The sequence below is a fragment of the Bombina bombina genome, chromosome 2, assembly GCF_027579735.1.
Source record: "Bombina bombina isolate aBomBom1 chromosome 2, aBomBom1.pri, whole genome shotgun sequence".
NCBI classification, from domain to species: domain Eukaryota; kingdom Metazoa; phylum Chordata; class Amphibia; order Anura; family Bombinatoridae; genus Bombina; species Bombina bombina.
Window position 1 is genome coordinate 187,251,608 of NC_069500.1, and position 24,927 is coordinate 187,276,534.

The following is a 24,927-nucleotide window of genomic DNA, read 5'->3' on the forward strand; positions in this document are numbered from 1 at the left end:
TGGTAATGCCTGTCTAAGAAGGCAAACCTTAGATACCGGTAATGATCTTTGTGAATCGGTATGTGAAGGTAAGCATCCTTTAAATCCACTGTGGTCATGTACTGACCCTTTTGGATCATGGGTAAGATTGTCCGAATAGTTTCCATTTTGAACGATGGAACTCTTAGGAATTTGTTTAGGATCTTTAAATCCAAGATTGGCCTGAAAGTTCCCTCTTTTTTGGGAACCACAAACAGGTTTGAGTAAAACCCTTGTCCTTGTTCCGACCGCGGAACCGGATGGATCACTCCCATTAATAACAGATCTTGTACACAGCGTAGAAACGCTTCTTTCTTTATTTGGTTTGTTGACAACCTTGACAGATGAAATCTCCCTCTTGGGGGAGAGAATTTGAAGTCTAAAAGGTATCCCTGAGATATGATCTCTAGCGCCCAGGGATCCTGAACATCTCTTGCCCAAGCCTGGGCGAAGAGAGAGAGTCTGCCCCCCACTAGATCCGGTCCTGGATCGGGGGCCCTCGATTCATGCTGTCTTAGGGGCAGCAGCAGGTTTCCTGGCCTGCTTGCCCTTGTTCCAGGACTGGTTAGGTTTCCAGCCTTGTCTGTAACGAGCAACAGCTCCTTCCTGTTTTGGTGCAGTGGAAGTTGGTGCTGCTCCTGCTTTGAAATTCCGAAAGGGACGAAAATTAGACTGTCTAGCCTTAGCTTTGGCTTTGTCTTGAGGCAGGGCGTGGCCCTTACCTCCTGTAATGTCAGCGATAATTTCTTTCAAACCGGGCCCAAATAAAGTTTGCCCCTTGAAAGGTATATTAAGTAATTTGGACTTAGAAGTTACATCAGCTGACCAGGATTTTAGCCACAGCGCCCTACGTGCCTGAATGGCGAATCCTGAGTTCTTAGCCGTAAGTTTGGTTAAATGTACTACGGCCTCCGAAATGAATGAATTAGCTAGTTTAAGGACTCTAAGCCTGTCCGTAATGTCGTCCAGCGTAGCTGAACTAAGGTTCTCTTCCAGAGACTCAATCCAAAATGCTGCCGCAGCCGTAATCGGCGCGATGCATGCAAGGGGTTGCAATATAAAACCTTGTTGAACAAACATTTTCTTAAGGTAACCCTCTAATTTTTTATCCATCGGATCTGAAAAAGCACAGCTATCCTCCACCGGGATAGTGGTACGCTTAGCTAAAGTAGAAACTGCTCCCTCCACCTTAGGGACCGTTTGCCATAAGTCCCGTGTGGTGGCGTCTATTGGAAACATCTTTCTAAATATTGGAGGGGGTGAGAACGGCACACCGGGTCTATCCCACTCCTTAGTAACAATTTCAGTTAGTCTCTTAGGTATAGGAAAAACGTCAGTACTCGCCGGTACCGCAAAGTATTTATCCAACCTACACAATTTCTCTGGTATTGCAACAGTGTTACAATCATTAAGAGCCGCTAAAACCTCTCCTAGTAATACACGGAGGTTCTCCAATTTAAATTTAAAATTTGAAATATCTGAATCCAATCTGTTTGGATCAGAACCGTCACCCACAGAATGAAGCTCTCCGTCCTCATGCTCTGCAAGCTGTGACGCAGTATCAGACATGGCTCTAGTATTATCAGCGCACTCTGTTCTCACCCCAGAGTGATCACGCTTGCCTCTTAGTTCTGGTAATTTAGCCAAAACTTCAGTCATAACAGTAGCCATATCTTGTAATGTTATCTGTAATGGCCGCCCAGATGTACTAGGCGCCACAATATCACGCACCTCCCGGGCGGGAGATGCAGGTACTGACACGTGAGGCGAGTTAGTCGGCATAACTCTCCCCTCGCTGTTTGGTGAAATTTGTTCAATTTGTACAGATTGGCTTTTATTTAAAGTAGCATCAATACAGTTAGTACATAAATTTCTATTGGGCTCCACCTTGGCATTGGAACAAATGACACAGGTATCTTCCTCTGAATCAGACATGTTTAACACACTAGCAAATAAACTTGCAACTTGGTTACAATCTTATTTAACAAAAACGTACTGTGCCTCAAAGAAGCACTAAACGATTAAATGACAGTTGAAATAATGAACTGAAAAACAGTCATAGCATCAATCCTTGAAAACAACACAACTTTTAGCAAAGGTTTGTTCCCATTAGTAAAGTAACAATAATTAAATTTGAAACGTAAAAATTACAGAGCAACGTTTTTAATCACAGTCAATATATAAGTCTCACAGCTCTGCTGAGAGAATCTACCTCCCTCCAAAGAAGTTTGAAGACCCCTGAGTTCTGTTAGAGATTAACCGGATCATGCAGGAAATACAAGAGTAACTTGACTGGAAATTTTTGATGCGTAGCAAAGAGCGCCAAAAACGGCCCCTCCCCCTCACACACAGCAGTGAGAGAGAAACGAAACTGTCACAATTAAAACAAGCAACTGCCAAGTGGAAAAATAATGCCCAAACATTTATTCACTCAGTACCTCAGAAAATGCAAACGATTCTACATTCCAGCAAAAACGTTTAACATAATAAATACTTATTAAAAGGTTAATGTACTTTTTACAGAGTAATTCCAGTGAAGTACCATCCCCAGAATACTGAAGTGTAGAGTATACATACATGTCATTATAACGGTATGGCAGGATTTTCTCATCAATTCCATTCAGAAAATAAAAACTGCTACATACCTCAATGCAGATTCATCTGCCCGCTGTCCCCTGATCTGAAGCTTTTACCTCCCTCAGATGGCCGAGAAACAGCAATATGATCTTAACTACTCCGGTTAAAATCATAGTAAAAACTCTGGTAGATTCTTCTTCAAACTCTGCCAGAGAGGCAATAACACGCTCCGGTGCTATTGTAAAATAACAAACTTTTGATTGAAGTTATAAAAACTAAGTATAATCACCATAGTCCTCTCACACATCCTATCTAGTCGTTGGGTGCAAGAGAATGACTGGGAGTGACGTAGAGGGGAGGAGCTATATGCAGCTCTGCTGGGTGAATCCTCTTGCATTTCCTGTTGGGGAGGAGTTATATCCCAGAAGTAATGATGACCCGTGGACTGATCACACATAACAGAAGAAAAGCAAATTTTATTTGTCTATTAAAATAACATCAAATTGATCAGAAATGCAGTGTAGACATTGTTAATGTTGTAAATGACTATTGTAGCTGGAAACGGCTGATATTTAATGGAATATTTATGTAGGCCTATTATCAGCAACCATCTGTCCTGTGATCCAATGGCACGTTGTGTTTGCAAATCCAAGTTTATTATTTAAAAAGGCTAAATGATCATAAGAAAACTATTTTGCAATTATGCTAGCACAGCTGAAAACTGCTGTGCTGAATAAAGAAGCAATAAAACTGGCCTTCATTAGACTAGTTGAGTATCTGAAGCATCATCAATTGTGGGTTCAATTACAGGCTTAAGATGGCCAGAAACAAAGAACTTTCTTCTGAAACTCATCAGTCTACTCTTGTTTTGAGAAATGAAGGCTATTTCATGTGAGAAATTGCCAAGAAACTGAAGATATTGTACAACGCTGTGTGCTACTCCCTTCACAGTACAGTGCAAACTGTCTCTAACCAGAATAGAAAGAGGTGTGGGAGGCCCCAACACACAACTGAGCAAGAGGACAAATACATTAGAGCATCTAGTTTGGTAGTTTGAGAAACAGACTCCTCACAGGTCCTCAACTGGCAGCTTCATTAAATACTACCCGCAAAACACCAGTCTCAATGTCAACAGTGAAAAGGCAACTCCAGAATGCTGACCTTCTAGGCAGAGCTGCAAAGAAAAAGCCATATCCCAGACTGGCAAACAAAAAGATTAAGATGGGCAAAAGAACACAGACACTAGACAGAGGAAGACTAGAGAAAAGTGTTATGGACAGACAGATCTAAGTTTGAGGTGTTCAGATCACAAAGAAGAATATTTGAGAGACACAGACCAAATGAAAAGATGCTGGAGGAGTGCTTGATGCCATCTGTCAAGCATGATGGATGGTCTGGGGGTGCTTTGGTGGTGGTAAAGTGGGAGATGTATACAGGGTAAAAAGGAATTTGAAGACGGTGCTTGATTGGAGCCAATTTCCTCCTACAAGAAGACAATGAACTAAAGCACAGCCCCAAACTATGCAAGAACTATTTAGGAAGAAGCAGTCAGTTGGTTTTCTGTCTTTAATGAAGTGGCCAGCACAATCACCAGATCTCAACCCTGTTGAGCTGTTGTGGGAGCAGCTTGACCGTATGGTACTTAAGAAGTGCCTATCAAGCCAATCCAACTTGTGGGAAGTGCTTCAGGAAGCATGGGGTGAAATCTCTTTAGATTACCTCAAAAAAATTGTCAACTAGAATGCCAAAGGTCTGCAAGGCTGCACATGGAGGATTATTATGATTATGCAAAGTTTAAAGGACAAAATTATTTTTTCACCTAAAATTCTTTATTTCTTACCTTGTCAATGACTATATTTCCTATTTAAACTCATTTCATGTATATGTTCATGAAAAATAAGGAAATGTCTAAGTGACCCCAAACTTTTGAATATCAGTGTGTGTGTGTGTGTGTGTATATATGTATTTATGTATGTATATATGTATATATATATATATATCTATCTATCGTATATTCAACCTATTTCAGTGTAGTATTAACATATAAAGAAATAAGGCCTAGTTACATCCAACAATGTTGCAGGGACCAGTATATTGCTGTCATATGAGGAATGCAGAATGCAATATTAAGGTGGTGACATCTGAACCCCAGCACCATCTGTGTCCTGCGTATGAACTTCATACATTTACAATAAATGCACAAACATGAAAGAAAATTAAATTATGACAGTTCCCAATGTTGTGTAGGAATAAAACCATCTAGGTTTAAAATATCTCATATTGAAAACAATGTATTTTAAAGTCTGCTTGCTGGCTTGATAACATACGTATGATCCTTTACATATAGTCATATTATATGAGGTCACCTTCACATGGCTTCTGTTTCTTGGCTTCCGACAGATCCCGGTGGTAAGTATCGGTACACTCAGCCAGCACGCCTTTTATGCCCGTCTTGGGGGACTGTAATGCCAGCAGAGTCTGGTCTGGACTATCCATTTCCAAAGCCAGATTTATTTCAGCAACCCCAGATGCCACTAGATTGATAAAATTAAATAAATTAAAAAATAAATAAATACTAATATTTGTTGCTAATTAAAATCGGGGGAACTCAGAAAACATAACTAGGCCCAGGCATTCCTGGTCACCCACTATCCAGCTCCCTTGCTTTGGGCTTGGTTTCAGACACCAGACCACCTACCACCTTGTTACGGTTTTCCCACTAGCAATCCAGTTCTTTAGTCTCATTTTCCATGTATTTCTTGCCTCATTACCAAGTTATTTTCCCATGTTAATGTCAATGCATCTCTCTTAAAGTGACATAATACTTGTGCTAAAATCACTTGAAAGTGATGCAGCATAACTGTAAAAAGCTGACATGAAAATATCCCCCAAACACATCTATGTAAAAAGGGAAGATATTTTACCTCAAAATGTATTCAGCTCATCAGAGTGGGTGAGATTTCATATTGAACGCCCTTAAACTGAATAGGAGAATAACACAACTGGGTCTGCACGTGCCATATGCACACTTCTGAGTGGCTGCTTAGGGGTGTGAATACCTAGGACATTTTGAGGTAAAATATCTTCCCTTTTTACATACAGATGTTTAGTGATATTTTCTAGTCAGCTTTTTACAGATATGCTGCATCACTTTCAAGTGCTTCAATATTTGAGTATCATGTCCCTTTAATGTCACTGCTCCCCCAGCTTACCTATGCCCTCAACACTCCCTTTATTTATTTCACTGCACTCCCCTTTTCACTATCCCCCTTTTACTCATGTCTCCATGTTGTAAATAAATACCCTTATATCATGCACCTAATGTTTACCATTTGTTTAAGAAATATGTGTTTACATTTCTAATTCTTTAGTTTTAAGTGACAACACTTCAAATTTCAATTACTCATATTATTTTATATATATATTTGTTTTGTTTGTTTCTTTGTATTTTTAAACAAAAATATAGTTTTAGTTAATGAAGAATTATTATATTCATATGTTACAATTATATCTTATCTTACAATTTTATGTTTTTAGACAGCAGTAGAACTCTATCCAATGAAAAGTCTTAGAGTTGTGCTACCAATAAGTGAGAAAAGTAAGATGTAATATAATCATATGGTACAACTTTTCGTTGTGGCAGAGAGGTTGTAGTTTTTGTAAATACTATATTAGGAAGATTGACATTTACTGAGCAATAAATTCATTTCTGTACACTTGTGGTAAATGATAAACAGTATTGGTGGAAGTATGGCCACTAACCTCTGGAGTAGAAACAAAACACATTTTTTTCTGGCAATCAAAGTATCTATTGCCAAAAGCTAAGTATTATGCATATTATACCAACAACCTAATAAAGGGAGATAAGTTGTCATACTTACTCCCTACTCCCTATGTTTTTTTTATTAGTAATAGGTGGTTTTATATGAGACATCTCATGCAATATGATAACCACTAATACCCCATATACCCTCTGTTAAACAGGAAAGCATAAATGACATAACCACATAGGTTACTTAAAATAAATGGAACAATAATTTACAACACATCTGTATTTACATGTTTCTTACATTTTTTGGAATCCTCTGTGTCTTGGTTAGCATTGTGAATTCCTTTCTGTATTTCATCAATCCAAAGGGCAGCTGATTCATCATTAGATTCCTTAAAGAGGTTAAAAAAAAGTTTATATATTTCAACTAAAATGTCCTTTAATTCAAATTTGCAATTAATGACACATTCACAAATTGATTTGCTAGTAAATCCAGGAAGTTCTGGAATATATGGTCAAAACTATTTCTTGAAAGGTGAAAGAAAAATTACATTAACAGTTCAACAAAGTAAGTTTTCTGTTCCACTGAAATAAACTTTGAAAGTTGAATTTGACTTGATCCCTGCTGATAAAGATCACACAGTCATAATCTACAATTTATTTAACCGAAATTTCTAAATTAGGATAGAAAGTGTAATTTTAACCAGCTTTCCAATTAGCTTAGATTTTCAAATGTGGTTTATTGTACACCATTCCTAGTGCTAGACACGTGCACACTCCTGAGCTCCTATAAGCCTACCTAGTTTTACTCTTCAACAAAGGATACAGAGAGAATGAAATAAAATTATTAATAGAAGCAGACTGGAATGTTTAAAGTTGAATGCTTAATTTAAACCATAAACGTTTAATTCTGACTTTTCTTTTCATCACATTGACTCTCTCCCTTTTCTGCTCCAACTGATCAGATATTGAGAAAAACATTACAGCCGCTGGTAAACATGATTGTGCTTTTTCTATATTTATATATTATAAACTGGGGATGGCACATTTCTAATAGATTTTTTTATGTTGCCAGTTAAACAGGTTTGTTCCTGTACATACCTTTAAAAATACTTTATCTACAGGAACACAAACTCACTGGTCTCTTTCTATTTATTGCATTTTTAAAAGAAAAACAAAATTCTTAGACTGATCTACAGAGTGATATTTACAGGATGAGGGGAATTAAAACAATTACACAAATTATTACTTGCAAGAGCAGAATGGGTGACTCATATACAGTAATGCTGGAGGCTGTATAGCTGCTTCTTTAAATTAAGCCAAAGGTTACGCTCTACAATACTTGGCGACAAAGTGAGATTTACTGTATTGCAGTAGCAGACAACGCTTTGCAAGAGAGGATGAATTTTTAGCTGTTCCATTGCACAATTTTTTTTCTGACATTCCCACATATTGCGTTAGTTACAGTAAAACCAGTTTGCAGTGTACGCTGCCTCTGGGAGCTGTCTTACAAACATCTCAATAAGTTCACTGCACATCTCGCTGAAAAGGGGAGACCTGTGTAGTAGGATATATCATGGCAGAGGCAAACACAACGCATTACAGCCTTCTCTGGCAGCCATGAGCTTAAAAGGGACATTACACTTTGAGATTGAAATATAAAATGATTATTTAGATGCAGTTATATTCTTTAATTATTTATTTTGTCCCATTTTCCTGTAATTTAAAAATAACCTTCTAGTGCAAAAATTACATTCTCTAATTTGTTAGAGCTTTGCATTTTTTTCACTATCGACAATGCAAGTCTATTTGTTTATCCCCTGCAATTGGATTAAACACATAGTTAAAGAACTATAGTTAAAAATAGAAAGTTGTAAGTAATGGCAGATGTTGAGCTGATCACAACTGGTGAAAGGAGGGGCTGTGCGACTGCTGCTGTTGATTGTCTCACCGGCTGTTTGCTGCTTGAGACGAGCAGTTCCTTGCAATTCACGAGTGGCACTTTAACTATGCATTTAACTCCTGTGCACGGGTTAAACACACAGAACTGCAGCATCGATAGTACAAATATTACATGCTATCACAAACTACAGCATGCCATTTTTGCACTAGAATGACCCTTTAATTCTGAACATTGTGAGGCTCTCCAATTTCTGTTGAGACTAGAAGTGCAGAGTCCAGAATAAACGCTGCTATATTCCACATAGTCATTGGTTGCACACTCTAGTGACCCATTTATCACTGTCCCAAACTGGCCTCAGCATATATGGAAGTCTAAGTTATAATATGGTGGTGCCCATTGCTTATGAAAGAAAATCTCATCCATTTCATAGCCAAAGTCAGAACGCTATTTTGCTGTGCGGTAATCTTAGCCAATAGCGTGCTAGCTATCCAGCATGGTGGCAGCTGGCCCGCATGGCTAATGGCTAAGAGGTGGAAACGTCACCTCACAGCAAAATAGCGTTCTGCTGTGGGCTGTCTGAGGAGCTCAGTGCGGAGAATGCATCAGACAAATACATTTGAATGTAAACTTAAATGAATTAGTTCCTGTTTTTTTAAAATACTATTAAAAACAGGGGCACTTTCATTTATGAAAGTTTAGATTGCAGCCTATTTTTACAAATACTTAACTTTCTCTTGTCCAAAGCCGGATCACCAATGACGAAACCGGCTTCCTCCAATCATGGCTTCCCCCCAGAGCATCCATCTCGTGAGTCCACGCCGTGATTGGAGGAAGCCAGTTTCGTCATTTATGTGTAAGTACAGCATGAGAAGCAGGCAGGGGATTGCTGATTCAACTTTGCACAAGAGAAAGATAAGTATTTGTAAAAATACACTGCAATGTAAACTTTCATGAATCAGCCGGTGAGACTATGGGGGCTACTTATCAAGCCGTCTACTTTTCTGGCTTCGCCGGCCCAATACGTCCGCCTAAGCTCGCCTACCTTCGCCGCCGCGGACCTTGAATACGTTCGCCTAAGTTATCAAATAAAGCTGTCAAAAAGCCACGGGGCGATGAGCAGCGGACTGTGACAGTTATCACTCATCCGATCTCGCTGCCCTTCGGCTTTTTCCCAGCTTTATTGCTAGCCTGTCACTAAGCACTCACACTAAACTGCACTGTTCTACCCCCTATACCGGCGCCCCCGGAGGCCCCCGCAACTAAATAAAGTTACTAACCCCTAAACCGCCGCTCCTAGACCCCGCCGCAAGTCTTATAAATGTATTAACCCCTAAACCGCCGCTCCTAGACCCCGCCGCAAGTCTTATAAATGTATTAACCCCTAAACCGCCGCTCCTAGACCCCGCCGCAAGTCTTATAAATGTATTAACCCCTAAACCGCCGCTCCTAGACCCCGCCGCAAGTCTTATAAATGTATTAACCCCTAAACCGCCGCTCCTAGACCCCGCCGCAAGTCTTATAAATGTATTAACCCCTAAACCGCCGCTCCCGGACACCGCTGCCACCTACATTATACCTAGTAACCCCTATCCTGCCCCCCTATACCGTCGCCCTCTATTATAAAATTATTAACCCCTATCCTGCTGATCCCGCACCTCTCCGCAACTAAATAAATAGTTTAACCCCTAAACCGCCGCTCCATGAACCCGCCGCAACCTATAATAAATTTATTAACCCCTATCCTGCCCCCCACTACGCCGCCGCCACTGTAATAAAATGATTAACCCCTAAACCTAAGTCTAACCCTAACCATAACGCCCCCCTAACTTAAATATTAATTAAATAAATCTAAATAAATTAACTCTTATTAACTAAATGAATCCTATTTAAAACTAAATACTTACCTTTAAAATAAACCCTAATATAGCTACAATATAAATAATAATTATATTCTAGCTATCTTAGGATTTATTTTTATTTTACAGGTACCTTTCAATTTATTTTAACCATGTCCAATAACTATTAAATAGTTATTAACTATTTAATAGCTTATCTAGCTAAAATAAAGAGAAATGTACCTGTGAAATAAATCCTAACCTAAGTTACAATTACACCTAACACTACACTATACTTTAATAAATTATTCCTATTTAAAAATAAATACTTACCTTTAAAATAAACCCTAAGATAGCTACAATGTAATTAATAATTATATTATAGCTATCTTAGGATTTATATTTATTTTACAGGTAACTTTGTATTTATTTTAGCTAGTTAGAATAGTTATTAAATAGTTATTAACTATTTAATAACTACCTAGCTAAAAGAAATACAAAATTACCTGTAAAATAAATCCTAACTTAAGTTACAATTAAACCTAATACTACACTATCATTAAATTAACTAAATAAACTACCTACAAAGAACTACAATGAAATACAATTACATAAACTAACTAAAGTACAAAAAATAAAAAAAGCTAAGTTACAAAAAATAAAAAATTAAGTTACAAACATGTTAAAAATATTACAACAATTTTAAGCTACTTACACCTAATCTAAGCCCCCTAATAAAATAACAAACCCCCCCAAAATAAAAAAAATCCCTACCCTATTCTAAATTACATAAATTTCAAAGCTCTTTTACCTTACCAGCCCTTAAAAGGGCCATTTGTGGGGGCATGCCCCAAAAAGTTCAGCTCTTTTGCCTGTAAAATAAAAATACAACCCCCCCCCCAACATTAAAACCCACCACCCACATACCCCTAATCTAACCCAAACCCCCCTTACAAAAACCTAACACTAATCCCCTGAAGATCATCCTACCTTGAGTCGTCTTCACTCAGCCGAGCCACCGATGGAACTGAAGAGGACATCCGGAGCGGAAGAAGTTAATCCTCCAAGCGGCGCTGAAGAAATCTTCCATCCGATGAAGTCATCATCCAGGCGGCGCTGAAGAAGTCTTCGATCCGGCCGATGTCATCTTCAAAGAGGCGCTGAAGAGGTCTTCTATCCGGGCGAAGTCATCTTCCAAGCCGGGTCTTCAATCTTCCTTCCGCCGACGCGGAACCACCTTCTTCACCGACGGACTACGACGAATGACGGCTCCTTTAAGGGACGTCATCCAAGATGGCGTCCCCTCAATTCCGATTGGCTGATAGGATTCTATCAGCCAATCGGAATTAAGGTAGGAAAATCTGATTGGCTGATGGAATCAGCCAATCAGATTCAAGTTCAATCCGATTGGCTGATCCAATCAGCCAATCAGATTGAGCTCGCATTCTATTGGCTGATCGGAACAGCCAATAGAATGCGAGCTCAATCTGATTGGCTGATTCCATCAGCCAATCAGATTTTCCTACCTTAATTCCGATTGGCTGATAGAATCCTATCAGCCAATCGGAATTGAGGGGACGCCATCTTGGATGACGTCCCTTAAAGGAGCCGTCATTCGTCGTAGTCCGTCGGTGAAGAAGGTGGTTCCGCGTCGGCGGAAGGAAGATTGAAGACCCGGCTTGGAAGATGACTTCGCCCGGATAGAAGACCTCTTCAGCGCCTCTTTGAAGATGACATCGGCCGGATCGAAGACTTCTTCAGCGCCGCCTGGATGATGACTTCATCGGATGGAAGATTTCTTCAGCGCCGCTTGGAGGATTAACTTCTTCCGCTCCGGATGTCCTCTTCAGTTCCATCGGTGGCTCGGCTGAGTGAAGACGACTCAAGGTAGGATGATCTTCAGGGGATTAGTGTTAGGTTTTTGTAAGGGGGGTTTGGGTTAGATTAGGGGTATGTGGGTGGTGGGTTTTAATGTTGGGGGGGGGGTTGTATTTTTATTTTACAGGCAACAGAGCTGAACTTTTTGGGGCATGCCCCCACAAATGGCCCTTTTAAGGGCTGGTAAGGTAAAAGAGCTTTGAAATTTATGTAATTTAGAATAGGGTAGGGATTTTTTTTATTTTGGGGGGGTTTGTTATTTTATTAGGGGGCTTAGATTAGGTGTAAGTAGCTTAAAATTGTTGTAATATTTTTAACATGTTTGTAACTTAATTTTTTATTTTTTGTAACTTAGCTTTTTTTATTTTTTGTACTTTAGTTAGTTTATGTAATTGTATTTCATTGTAGTTCTTTGTAGGTAGTTTATTTAGTTAATTTAATGATAGTGTAGTATTAGGTTTAATTGTAACTTAAGTTAGGATTTATTTTACAGGTAATTTTGTATTTCTTTTAGCTAGGTAGTTATTAAATAGTTAATAACTATTTAATAACTATTCTAACTAGCTAAAATAAATACAAAGTTACCTGTAAAATAAATATAAATCCTAAGATAGCTATAATATAATTATTAATTACATTGTAGCTATCTTAGGGTTTATTTTACAGGTAAGTATTTATTTTTAAATAGGAATAATTTATTAAAGTATAGTGTAGTGTTAGGTGTAATTGTAACTTAGGTTAGGATTTATTTCACAGGTACATTTCTCTTTATTTTAGCTAGATAAGCTATTAAATAGTTAATAACTATTTAATAGTTATTGTACCTGGTTAAAATAAATTGAAAGGTACCTGTAAAATAAAAATAAATCCTAAGATAGCTAGAATATAATTATTATTTATATTGTAGCTATATTAGGGTTTATTTTAAAGGTAAGTATTTATTTTTAAATAGGATTCATTTAGTTAATAAGAGTTAATTTATTTAGATTTATTTAATTAATATTTAAGTTAGGGGGCGTTAGGGTTAGGGTTAGGTTTAGGGGTTAATCATTTTATTACAGTGGCGGCGGCGTAGTGGGGGGCAGGATAGGGGTTAATAAATGTATTATAGGTGGCGACGGTGTAGGGGGGGCAGGATAGGGGTTAATACATTTAATATAGGTTGCGGCGGGTTCAGGGAGCGGCGGGTTAGGGGTTAATACATTTATTATAGTTGCGGTGGGCTCCGGGAGCGGCGGTTTAGGGGGTAATAACTTTATTTAGTTGCGGCGGTGTAGGGGGGGTCAGATTAGTGGTGTTTAGACTCGGGGTACATGTTAGGGTGTTATGTGTAGACAGCTCCCATAGAAATCAATGGGATGTCTGTCAGCAGCGAACTTGTACTTTCGCTATGGTCAGACTCCCATTGATTCCTATGGGATCCGCCGCCTCCAGGCTGGCGCTTTGAAAACCAGGTACGCTGGGCCGTAAAAGTGCCGAGCGTACCTGCTAGTTTTTTGATAGCTAGCAAAAGTAGTGAGAATGTGCCGCACTTGTGTGCGGAACATCTGGAGTGACGTAAGAATCGATCTGTGTCGGACTGAGTCCGGCGGATCGAAGCTGACGTCACAAAATTCTACTTTTGCCGGTCTCGAGCCTTTGATAAACTAAGGCGTATCAGCCTCGCCACAAATACGCTGCGGAATACGCAGCGTATTTGAGGTTGACGGCTTGATAACTACCCCCCTTCGTGTTCATGAATGAAAATGCCCCTGTTTTTAATAGTATTTTTAAAAACTGGCCACTAATTTATGAAAGTTTACATTCACTTTAACTTTCAGCATGAAGTATTTTATACTTCATGACTGAAAGTCCCTTTTATTTGTTCCACTGGTAAATCCTGGCGTTTCACAAACGCTAGGATTTACCATCACTTTAATTAGTAAGTGAATGTGCTTGTCCAGAAAACTAAACAACCCATGTCTAGTCTGTGGTTGATTTAGGGAATATGCAGAAGTTTGAAGGAAACCTAAGGTACAGAGTTTGATTTCCACCATCTTTATGGAGTGTGGGGCATTTTTATACCTAAGAAAATTATTTGATATCAAAGACAAGGAAAATAAATAATGAATGTGAATTGCAAAAGTTTTTCCAAATAATAAATAAATCATATCCTTTTAAGCAGTAATTAGGTTCAATAAAGTGCTAGGACTGCATTTGCAGTAAGCAGCTTATATATGAGATCACTCATGAGGCATGCGGGCTCACCACACCTCAACCTTTCCTGCTACGTGGATCATATCACTGTTCAGGGAGCAGCAATGTAAAGTTTTATCAGTCAGGTGACTGTTTAACTCCCACGTATTCCTGACTAACAGAGGCACAAACGCACACACACACACATACATACACATAGGGCAAGATTTAGCATTTCAATTCTCCTATATGTTCTCCTAAAAATGTGCATGAGAAATAATTCCCTTATTTATCATTCAAAAATGTGCTTAAAATTGGTCAAAATTCTCCTACTCTGTTCACATTCTCCTTTGGGAACATGTACTCCAAAAAAGGGTTAAATTAGATAATGTTAGTCGTATTTCCTATAGTTCTCCTCATTAATTCTTCTAGTTACAAATTTATCATTTCTTTTCTCCTTTAGAGGATTGAAAGTTCTCCTGCAAGTGCCTGCATTAAAGTTCTCCATAACTACTGTGCAGAACAAACAGCACTAGAAATTCATTCTTTACCAGTTGTAGAAGCAATGTTACAAAAAAAGCTCTACAAGGCAAAAAAATATGATATAACAAAGCACAATAATAATGTTTATTGGAGCGCAATAAAAATGTATATTAGAGCGCAATAATAATGTATATAGGAGCGCAATAATAACGTATATTATAATGTAAATAATAATGTATATTGGAGCGCAATAATAACGTAAATTATAGCACAATAATAATGTATATTGGAGTGCAATAATAATGTATATTGGAGCGCAATAATAATGTATATTGGAGCGCAATAATAATATATATTATAGCGCAATAATAATGTATATTATAGCGCAATAATAATGTATATTATAGCGCAATAATAATGTATATTGGAGCGCAATAATAATATATATTATAGCAAAATAATATTGTATATTATAGCGCAATAATAATGTATATTGGAGCACAATAATAATGTATAACAGAGCGCAAAAATAATATCTAACATAGTGCTATAATAATATCTAAATAATATCTCAAATAAAATAAAATATCTTTGGGGCACAAAAATAATATATAACAGAGTGCAAAAATAACTTTTGGGGCACAAAAGAAGGGCTGAATTAGCTTCCTAATGAAGAATTATAAAACGAGTGCAATAAGGACACACACACATTTTTAAAATAAGATAAGAGAAGAAGAGTTACTTCTTTCTCCAGACAAACATATGTGAACAGATTAGATGCTGCTACACTGCTCATGAAAATACTGAAGAGTAGAGAGAGGAAATAGTTTATTAGTGGAGAGAGGAGGGACTATTGCACATTTTTGTTTGCAGAATTAGCCACTTATAGAGGAAGCAACAGTCCAAGTCTGTTTCTAACAGAAGAAATAGTTGGCACATAAGCAAAGACAGAGATGTGACAAAGCATCACAAAGGAGCGGAAACACAGCCAAGGCAATATGTATAGGATATTTATGTCTTCCTTAAGATTAACATATCAGCCAAGTACACACATTTTAGCAACTAATTAACACCATGTCTTGCTACAATTGTTTTTTAACATTTAAATTTCTCTCACCATTTGCCTAATTGGGAGCAGTTAATCCAGAGTTGTCCCTAAAGTAGACTAGGCTTGCAATGGTCAATGTTTTGAGACAGATATGTAGAAGGGTTAGGCTTGTGAAGGGAATTGTCAGTTTAAGTGCACAAACCTAACTGTGCCATATATCTTGTTCTAATTGATCTCAGCAAGGGGTATAAGATAAACAACTGCAAAACAATGGACATTTTGCTAACAAAATATACACATTTTTATTTATAAAACTTACAGTGTTTAATGGACCATTATGCACTCAAAATTTCTAACAGTTAATGTATACATTTAAAGGGCCACTAAACCCAAAATCTTTCTTTCATGATTCAGATAGAGAATGGAAATTTAAACAACATACAATTTACTGCTATTATTTATTTTGCTTCATTGTTTAGATATCCTTAGTTGAAGAAAAAGCAATGCACATGGTGAGCCAATCACACGAGGCCTCTATGTGCAGCAACCAATCAGCAGCTACTGAGCATATCTAGATATGCTTTTCAGCAAAGAATATCAAGAGAATAAAACAAATTAGATAATATAAGTAAATTAGACAGATGTTTAAAATTACATTCTCTTTCTAAATCATGAAAGAAAAAAAAATGTGGGTTTCATGGCCCTTTAATGTCAATTAGTGACAAGTCCAGATCATCTCCTCTCAGGAAGGAGTTCAACAGGGGGGGGGGTTTAACTTTTGAAAAACAATTTTAGCAAGCTAGATATAAAAAATGTATATGCTGTTTATGTCCCCTCACAACATACCCTTGTATAACCGGTTAGTGTAAGAATTGTATAATAAAATGTATATGCTGTTTAATGTCCCTTTAAGTCTGTTACTTACTGTAGTAAATAGTGTAAGGTAATGTCCCCTCACAACATACCCTTGTATAACTGGTTAGTGTAAGAATTGTATAATAAAATGTATATGCTGTTTAATGTCCCTTTAAGTCCGTTACTTACTGTAGTAAATAGTGTAAGGTAATGTCCCCTCACAACATACCCTTGTATAACTGGTCAGTGTATGAATTGTATAATAAAATGTATATGCTGTTTATGTCCCTTTAAGTCTGTTATTAGTGTAGTAAATAGTGTAAGGTAATGTCCCCTCACAACATACCCTTGTATAACTGGTTAGTGTAAGAATTGTATAATAAAATGTATATGCTGTTTAATGTCCCTTTAAGTCCGTTACTTACTGTAGTAAATAGTGTAAGGTAATGTCCCCTCACAACATACCCTTGTATAACTGGTTAGTGTAAGAATTGTATAATAAAATGTATATGCTGTTTATGTCCCTTTAAGTCTGTTATTAGTGTAGTAAATAGTGTAAGGTAATGTCCCCTCACAACATACCCTTGTATAACTGGTTAGTGTATGAATTGTATAATAAAATGTATATGCTGTTTATGTCCCTTTAAGTCTGTTATTAGTGTAGTAAATAGTGTAAGGTAATGTCCCCTCACAACATACCCTTGTATAACTGGTCAGTGTATGAATTGTATAATAAAATGTATATGCTGTTTATGTCCCTTTAAGTCTGTTATTAGTGTAGTAAATAGTGTAAGGTAATGTCACCTCACAACATACCCTTGTATAACTGGTTAGTGTATGAATTGTATAATAAAATGTATATGCTGTTTATGTCCCTTTAAGTCTGTTATTAGTGTAGTAAATAGTGTAAGGTAATGTCCCCTCACAACATACCCTTGTATAACTGGTTAGTGTATGAATTGTATAATAAAATGTATATGCTGTTTAATGTCCCTTTAAGTCTGTTATTAGTGTAGTAAATAGTGTAAGGTAATGTCCCCTCACAACATACCCTTGTATAACTGGTTAGTGTAAGAATTGTATAATAAAATGTGTAATGTCCCTTTAAGTCCGTTACTTACTGTAGTAAATAGTGTAAGGTAATGTCCCCTCACAACATACCCTTGTATAACTGATTAGTGTAAGAATTGAATAATAAAATGTATATGCTGTTTAATGTCCCTTTAAGTCCGTTACTTACTGTAGTAAATAGTGTAAGGTAATGTCCCCTCACAACATACCCTTGTATAACTGGTCAGTGTATGAATTGTATAATAAAATGTATATGCTGTTTATGTCCCTTTAAGTCTGTTATTAGTGTAGTAAATAATGTAAGGTAATGTCCCCTCACAACATACCCTTGTATAACTGGTTAGTGTAAGAATTGTATAATAAAATGTATATGCTGTTTATGTCCCTTTAAGTCTGTTATTAGTGTAGTAAATAGTGTAAGGTAATGTCCCCTCACAACATACCCTTGTATAACTGGTCAGTGTATGAATTGTATAATAAAATGTATATGCTGTTTATGTCCCTTTAAGTCTGTTATTAGTGTAGTAAATAGTGTAAGGTAATGTCCCCTCACAACATACCCTTGTATAACTGGTCAGTGTATGAATTGTATAATAAAATGTATATGCTGTTTTATGTCCCTTTAAGTCTGTTATTAGTGTAGTAAATAGTGTAAGGTAATGTCCCCTCACAACATACCCTTGTATAACTGGTCAGTGTATGAATTGTATAATAAAATGTATATGCTGTTTTATGTCCCTTTAAGTCTGTTATTAGTGTAGTAAATAGTGTAAGGTAATGTCCCCTCACAACATACCCTTGTATAACTGGTCAGTGTATGAATTGTATAATAAAATGTATATGCTGTTTATGTCCCTTTAAGTCCGTTACTTACTGTAGTAAGTAGTGTAAGGTAATGTCCCCTCACAACCTACCCTTGTATAACTGGTCAGTGTATGAATTGTATAATAAAATGTATATGCTGTTTATGTCCCTTTAAGTCTGTTATTAGTGTAGTAAATAGTGTAAGGTAATGTCCCCTCACAACATACCCTTGTATAACTGGTCAGTGTATGAATTGTATAATAAAATGCATATGCTGTTTATGTCCCTTTAAGTCCGTTACTTACTGTAGTAAGTAGTGTAAGGTAATGTCCCCTCACAACCTACCCTTGTATAACTGGTCAGTGTATGAATTGTATAATAAAATGTATATGCTGTTTATGTCCCTTTAAGTCTGTTATTAGTGTAGTAAATAGTGTAAGGTAATGTCCCCTCACAACATACCCTTGTATAACTGGTTAGTGTATGAATTGTATAATAAAATGTATATGCTGTTTATGTCCCTTTAAGTCCGTTACTTACTGTAGTAAGTAGTGTAAGGTAATGTCCCCTCACAACCTACCCTTGTATAACTGGTCAGTGTATGAATTGTATAATAAAATGTATATGCTGTTTATGTCCCTTTAAGTCTGTTATTAGTGTAGTAAATAGTGTAAGGTAATGTCCCCTCACAACATACCCTTGTATAACTGGTTAGTGTATGAATTGTATAATAAAATGCATATGCTGTTTATGTCCCTTTAAGTCTGTTATTAGTGTAGTAAATAGTGTAAGGTAATGTCACCTCACAACATACCCTTGTATAACTGGTTAGTGTATGAATTGTATAATAAAATGTATATGCTGTTTTATGTCCCTTTAAGTCTGTTATTAGTGTAGTAAATAGTGTAAGGTAATGTCCCCTCACAACATACCCTTGTATAACTGGTTAGTGTATGAATTGTATAATAAAATGTATATGCTGTTTATGTCCCTTTAAGTCTGTTATTAGTGTAGTAAATAGTGTAAGGTAATGTCACCTCACAACATACCCTTGTATAACTGGTTAGTGTATGAATTGTATAATAAAATGTATATGCTGTTTATGTCCCTTTAAGTCTGTTATTAGTGTAGTAAGTAGTGTAAGGTAATGTCCCCTCACAACATACCCTTGTATAACTGGTTAGTGTATGAATTGTATAATAAAATGTATATGCTGTTTAATGTCCCTTTAAGTCCGTTATTACTGTAGTAAATAGTGTAAGGTAATGTCCCCTCACAACATACCCTTGTATAACTGGTTAGTGTATGAATTGTATAATAAAATGTATATGCTGTTTTATGTCCCTTTAAGTCTGTTATTAGTGTAGTAAATAGTGTAAGGTAATGTCCCCTCACAACATACCCTTGTATAACTGTTCAGTGTATGAATTGTATAATAAAATGTATATGCTGTTTATATCCCTTTAAGTCTGTTATTAGTGTAGTAAATAGTGTAAGGTAATGTCCCCTCACAACATACCCTTGTATAACTGGTTAGTGTGTGAATTGTATAATAAAATGTATATGCTGTTTAATGTCCCTTTAAGTCCGTTACTTACTGTAGTAAATAGTGTAAGGTAATGTCCCCTCACAACATACCCTTGTATAACTGGTTAGTGTATGAATTGTATAATAAAATGTATATGCTGTTTTATGTCCCTTTAAGTCCGTTACTTACTGTAGTAAGTAGTGTAAGGTAATGTCCCCTCACAACATACCCTTGTATAACTGGTCAGTGTATGAATTGTATAATAAAATGTATATGCTGTTTATGTCCCTTTAAGTCCGTTACTTACTGTAGTAAGTAGTGTAAGGTAATGTTCCCTCACAACATACCCTTGTATAACTGGTCAGTGTAAGAATTGTATAATAAAATGTATATGCTGTTTATGTCCCTTTAAGTCCGTTACTTACTGTAGTAAGTAGTGTAAGGTAATGTTCCCTCACAACATACCCTTGTATAACTGGTTAGTGTAAGAATTGTATAATAAAATGTATATGCTGTTTATATCCCTTTAAGTCTGTTATTAGTGTAGTAAGTAGTGTAAGGTAATGTTCCCTCACAACATACCCTTGTATAACTGGTCAGTGTATGAATTGTATAATAAAATGTATATGCTGTTTAATGTCCCTTTAAGTCCGTTACTTACTGTAGTAAGTAGTGTAAGGTAATGTTCCCTCACAACATACCCTTGTATAACTGGTCAGTGTAAGAATTGTATAATAAAATGTATATGCTGTTTATGTCCCTTTAAGTCCGTTACTTACTGTAGTAAGTAGTGTAAGGTAATGTTCCCTCACAACATACCCTTGTATAACTGGTTAGTGTATGAATTGTATAATAAAATGTATATGCTGTTTATGTCCCTTTAAGTCCGTTACTTACTGTAGTAAGTAGTGTAAGGTAATGTCCCCTCACAACATACCCTTGTATAACTGGTTAGTGTATGAATTGTATAATAAAATGTATATGCTGTTTATGTCCCTTTAAGTCCGTTACTTACTGTAGTAAGTAGTGTAAGGTAATGTCCCCTCACAACATACCCTTGTATAACTGGTTAGTGTAAGAATTGTATAATAAAATGTATATGCTGTTTATGTCCCTTTAAGTCCGTTACTTACTGTAGTAAGTAGTGTAAGGTAATGTCCCCTCACAACATACCCTTGTATAACTGGTTAGTGTATGAATTGTATAATAAAATGTATATGATGTTTATGTCCCTTTAAGTCCGTTACTTACTGTAGTAAGTAGTGTAAGGTAATGTCCCCTCACAACATACCCTTGTATAACTGGTTAGTGTATGAATTGTATAATAAAATGTATATGCTGTTTAATGTCCCTTTAAGTCCGTTACTTACTGTAGTAAGTAGTGTAAGGTAATGTCCCCTCACAACATACCCTTGTATAACTGGTTAGTGTAAGAATTGTATAATAAAATGTATATGCTGTTTATGTCCCTTTAAGTCCGTTACTTACTGTAGTAAGTAGTGTAAGGTAATGTCCCCTCACAACATACCCTTGTATAACTGGTCAGTGTATGAATTGTATAATAAAATGTATATGCTGTTTATGTCCCTTTAAGTCCGTTACTTACTGTAGTAAGTAGTGTAAGGTAATGTCCCCTCACAACATACCCTTGTATAACTGGTTAGTGTATGAATTGTATAATAAAATGTATATGCTGTTTAATGTCCCTTTAAGTCCGTTATTACTGTAGTAAGTAGTGTAAGGTAATGTCCCCTCACAACATACCCTTGTATAACTGGTCAGTGCAAGAATTGTAATGGGACTTTATCATCAGCCAGGAGGAAAACTCTGGCTCTGGGATTTGCCAATTAGCCTTCTCCACGGGATGAGAGCCGGGGAAACTACAGACTGAAGACAACAGGATTCATACACAGGAAAAAGGTAGCACTCAACAATAGTTAGTAGTAAACTCAAGTAGCTGAACAGACAGGGAAAGGGGCCAATTATGCAACACCCCAAGGCTGCAGTATGTGGTAAGAACAAAGTCAGGAAACTAGCATTGTAGCCAACAGACCAGGGAGTACATGCAACAAAAAGTGCTCACAATAATAGCAGACAATGTAAGGACAAGCCTGTGAGGCAGCAGTGACGGGATTCACATACTATGGTTTAATACAAGCAGGATCACTATATTGACACTTTATTTTTATTATGTCTATTTTAAAATGGCATTGCAATATAAAGCAGACTTGACAAATTAATGTCCCTATCTTATAAAGGACAATAAAGTATTTTTTTATAACTCTCCCCGTTATAAAAACATAATTTATGCTTACCTGATAAATTTATTTCTCTTGTAGTGTATCCAGTCCACGGATCATCCATTACTTATGGAATATATTCTCCTTCCCAACAGGAAGTTGCAAGAGTCCACCCACAGCAAAGCTGCTATATAGCTCCTCCCCTAACTGCCATATTCAGTCATTCGACCGAAAACATGCAGAGAAAGGAAAAACCATAGGGTGCAGTGGTGACTGTAGTTCAAATGAAAAAATTACCTGCCTTAAAGTGACAGGGCGGGCCGTGGACTGGATACACTACAAGAGAAATAAATTTATCAGGTAAGCATAAATTATGTTTTCTCTTGTTAAGTGTATCCAGTCCATGGATCATCCATTACTTATGGAATACCAATACCAAAGCTAAAGTACACGGATGATGGGAGGGACAAGGCAGGTACTTAAACGGAAGTTACCACTGCCTGTAAAAAAAAAACTTTCTCCCAAAAATAGCCTCCGAAGAAGCAAGGTATCAAATTTGTTAAATTTGAAAAAGTATGAAGCGCAGACCAAGACTCCGTCTTGTAAATCTGTTCAACAGAAGCCACATTTAAAAAAGGCCCAAGTGAAAACCACAGCTCTAGTAGAATGAGCTGCAATCCCTTCAGGAGGCTGCTGTCCAGCAGTCTCATAAGCTAAATGAATTATGCTTTTTAACCAAAAAGACAGAGAGGCTGCTGAAGTCTTTTGACCTCTCCTCTGTCCAGAATAGACAACAAACAAGGTGAACGTTTGATGAAAACTGTAGTAACTTTTAAGTAAAACTTTAAAGCACAAACCAAGTCCAATATTGTGTAATAGACGTTCCTTCTTTGAGGAAGGATTAGGATACAAGCATGGAACAACTATCTCTTGAGTGATGTTCTTGTTAGATACCACCTTAGGAAAAAACCCAGGTTGGTACGCAGGACTACCTTATCCGTACGAAGGACCAGATAAGGAGAATCACATTGTAACACAGATAACTTGGAGACTCTACAAGTCGAGGAAATAGCTACCCAAAAGGAACTTTCCAAGATAAAGATTGATATCTATGGAACAAAAAAGGTTCAAACGGAACTTCTTGAAGAGCCTTAAGAACCAGGTTTAAGCTCCATGGTGGAGCAACAGTTTTAAACACAGGCTTGGATCTAACCAAAGCCTGACCAAATGCCTGAACGTCTAGAATACCTGCCAGACGCTGGTGCAAAAAAAAAAAACAGAGTAAAAATCTTGGAGAAAAGATAATATCCTGGGAATCCAGGCTTTACTCCATGAGTAACCCTTGGATTCATAACAATCAGATATTTACACCATATCTATGTTCAATTTTCCTAGAGACAGGCTTTCATGTCTGTATTTAAGGTATCAATGACTGACTCGGAGAAGCCATGCTTTGATAACATCAAGCGTTCAGTCTCCAGGCAGTCCATCTCAGATTGATTCTATTTAGATGGTTGAAAGGACCCTGAGGTAGAGGGACCTGTCTCAGAAGCAGAGACCGTGATGGAAAGGATGACATGTCCACCAGATCCGCATACCAGGTCCTGCGTGGCTACGCAGGCGCTGTCAAAAACACCAAAGCCCTCTCCTGCTTGGTCTTGACCTCCGGAGGAAATCCCACTCCCCCGGAAGAAAAGTCTGACGACTTAGAAAATCCACCTCCCAGTTCTCAACACCTGGGATATGGATAGCTGATAGACAAGAGTGAGTCTCTGTCCAGTGAATTATTGTAAGACTTCTAACATCACTAGGGAACTTCTGTTCCCCCTTGATGGCTGATGTAAGCCACAGTCGTGTATATTGTCCGACTGAGTATGATGTACCTCAGAGTTGCTAACTGAGGCCAAGTCTGAAGAGCATGGAATATCACTCCCAGAATAGTTATTAGAAGGAGGGTCTCCTCCTAAGTCCACTATCCCTGAGCCTTCAGGGAGTTCCAGACTGCATCCCAACCTAAAAGGCTGGCATCCATTGTAACAATTGTCCCATCTGACCTGCGGAAGGTCATACCCTTGGACAGATGGACCCGACATAGTCACCAGAGAAGAGAATCTCTGGTCTCTTGGTCCAGGTTCAACAGGGGGACAAATCTGTGTAATCCCCGTTCCTCTGACTGAGCATGCATAGTTGCAGTGGTCTGAAATGTAGACGTGCAAACGGTACTATGTCCCTTGCCGCTACCTATTAAGCTGATTTCATTCATGTACTGAGCCACCGAAGGGCGCGGATGGGATGAAAAACACGGCAGAAATTTAGAAACTTTGACAACCTGGACTCCGTCAGGTAAATTTTCATTTCTACAGAATCTATCAGAGTCCCTAGGAGGGAAACCCTTGAGATTGGGGATAGAGAACTCTTTCCTTGTTCACTTTCCACCCATGTGATCTCAGAAATGCCAGTACTACATCCGTATGAGACTTGGCAATTTGGATGTTTGATGCCTGTATCAGGATGTCGTCTAACTAAGGGGCCACTTCTATGCCCCGCGGCCTAAGGACCGCCAAAGCGACCCCAGAACCTCCATAAAGATTCTTGGGGCTGTAGATATCCCAAAGGAAAGAGCTACAAACTGGTAATGCCTGTCTAGAAATGCAAACCTGAAAAACGAAGGTGATCTTTATGCATCACAATGTGAGGAAAAGCATCCTTCAAATCCATTGTAGTCCTCTATTGACTCTCCTGG

General features: G+C 37.4%; 1 protein-coding gene across 1 annotated transcript in view; it reads right to left on the minus strand.

Moving 5' to 3' along the window:
* IQGAP2 (IQ motif containing GTPase activating protein 2) overlaps window positions 1–24,927 on the minus strand; it is a 373,896-nt gene that overhangs the window by 179,793 nt on the left and 169,176 nt on the right. Inside the window, exons 11-12 of the mRNA XM_053701383.1 lie at window positions 6,666–6,756; window positions 4,962–5,129 (exon numbers count right to left, since the gene is read on the minus strand). Coding sequence (XP_053557358.1) covers window positions 4,962–5,129; window positions 6,666–6,756 — 259 coding nt within the window. The remainder of the gene's footprint in view (window positions 1–4,961; window positions 5,130–6,665; window positions 6,757–24,927) is intronic.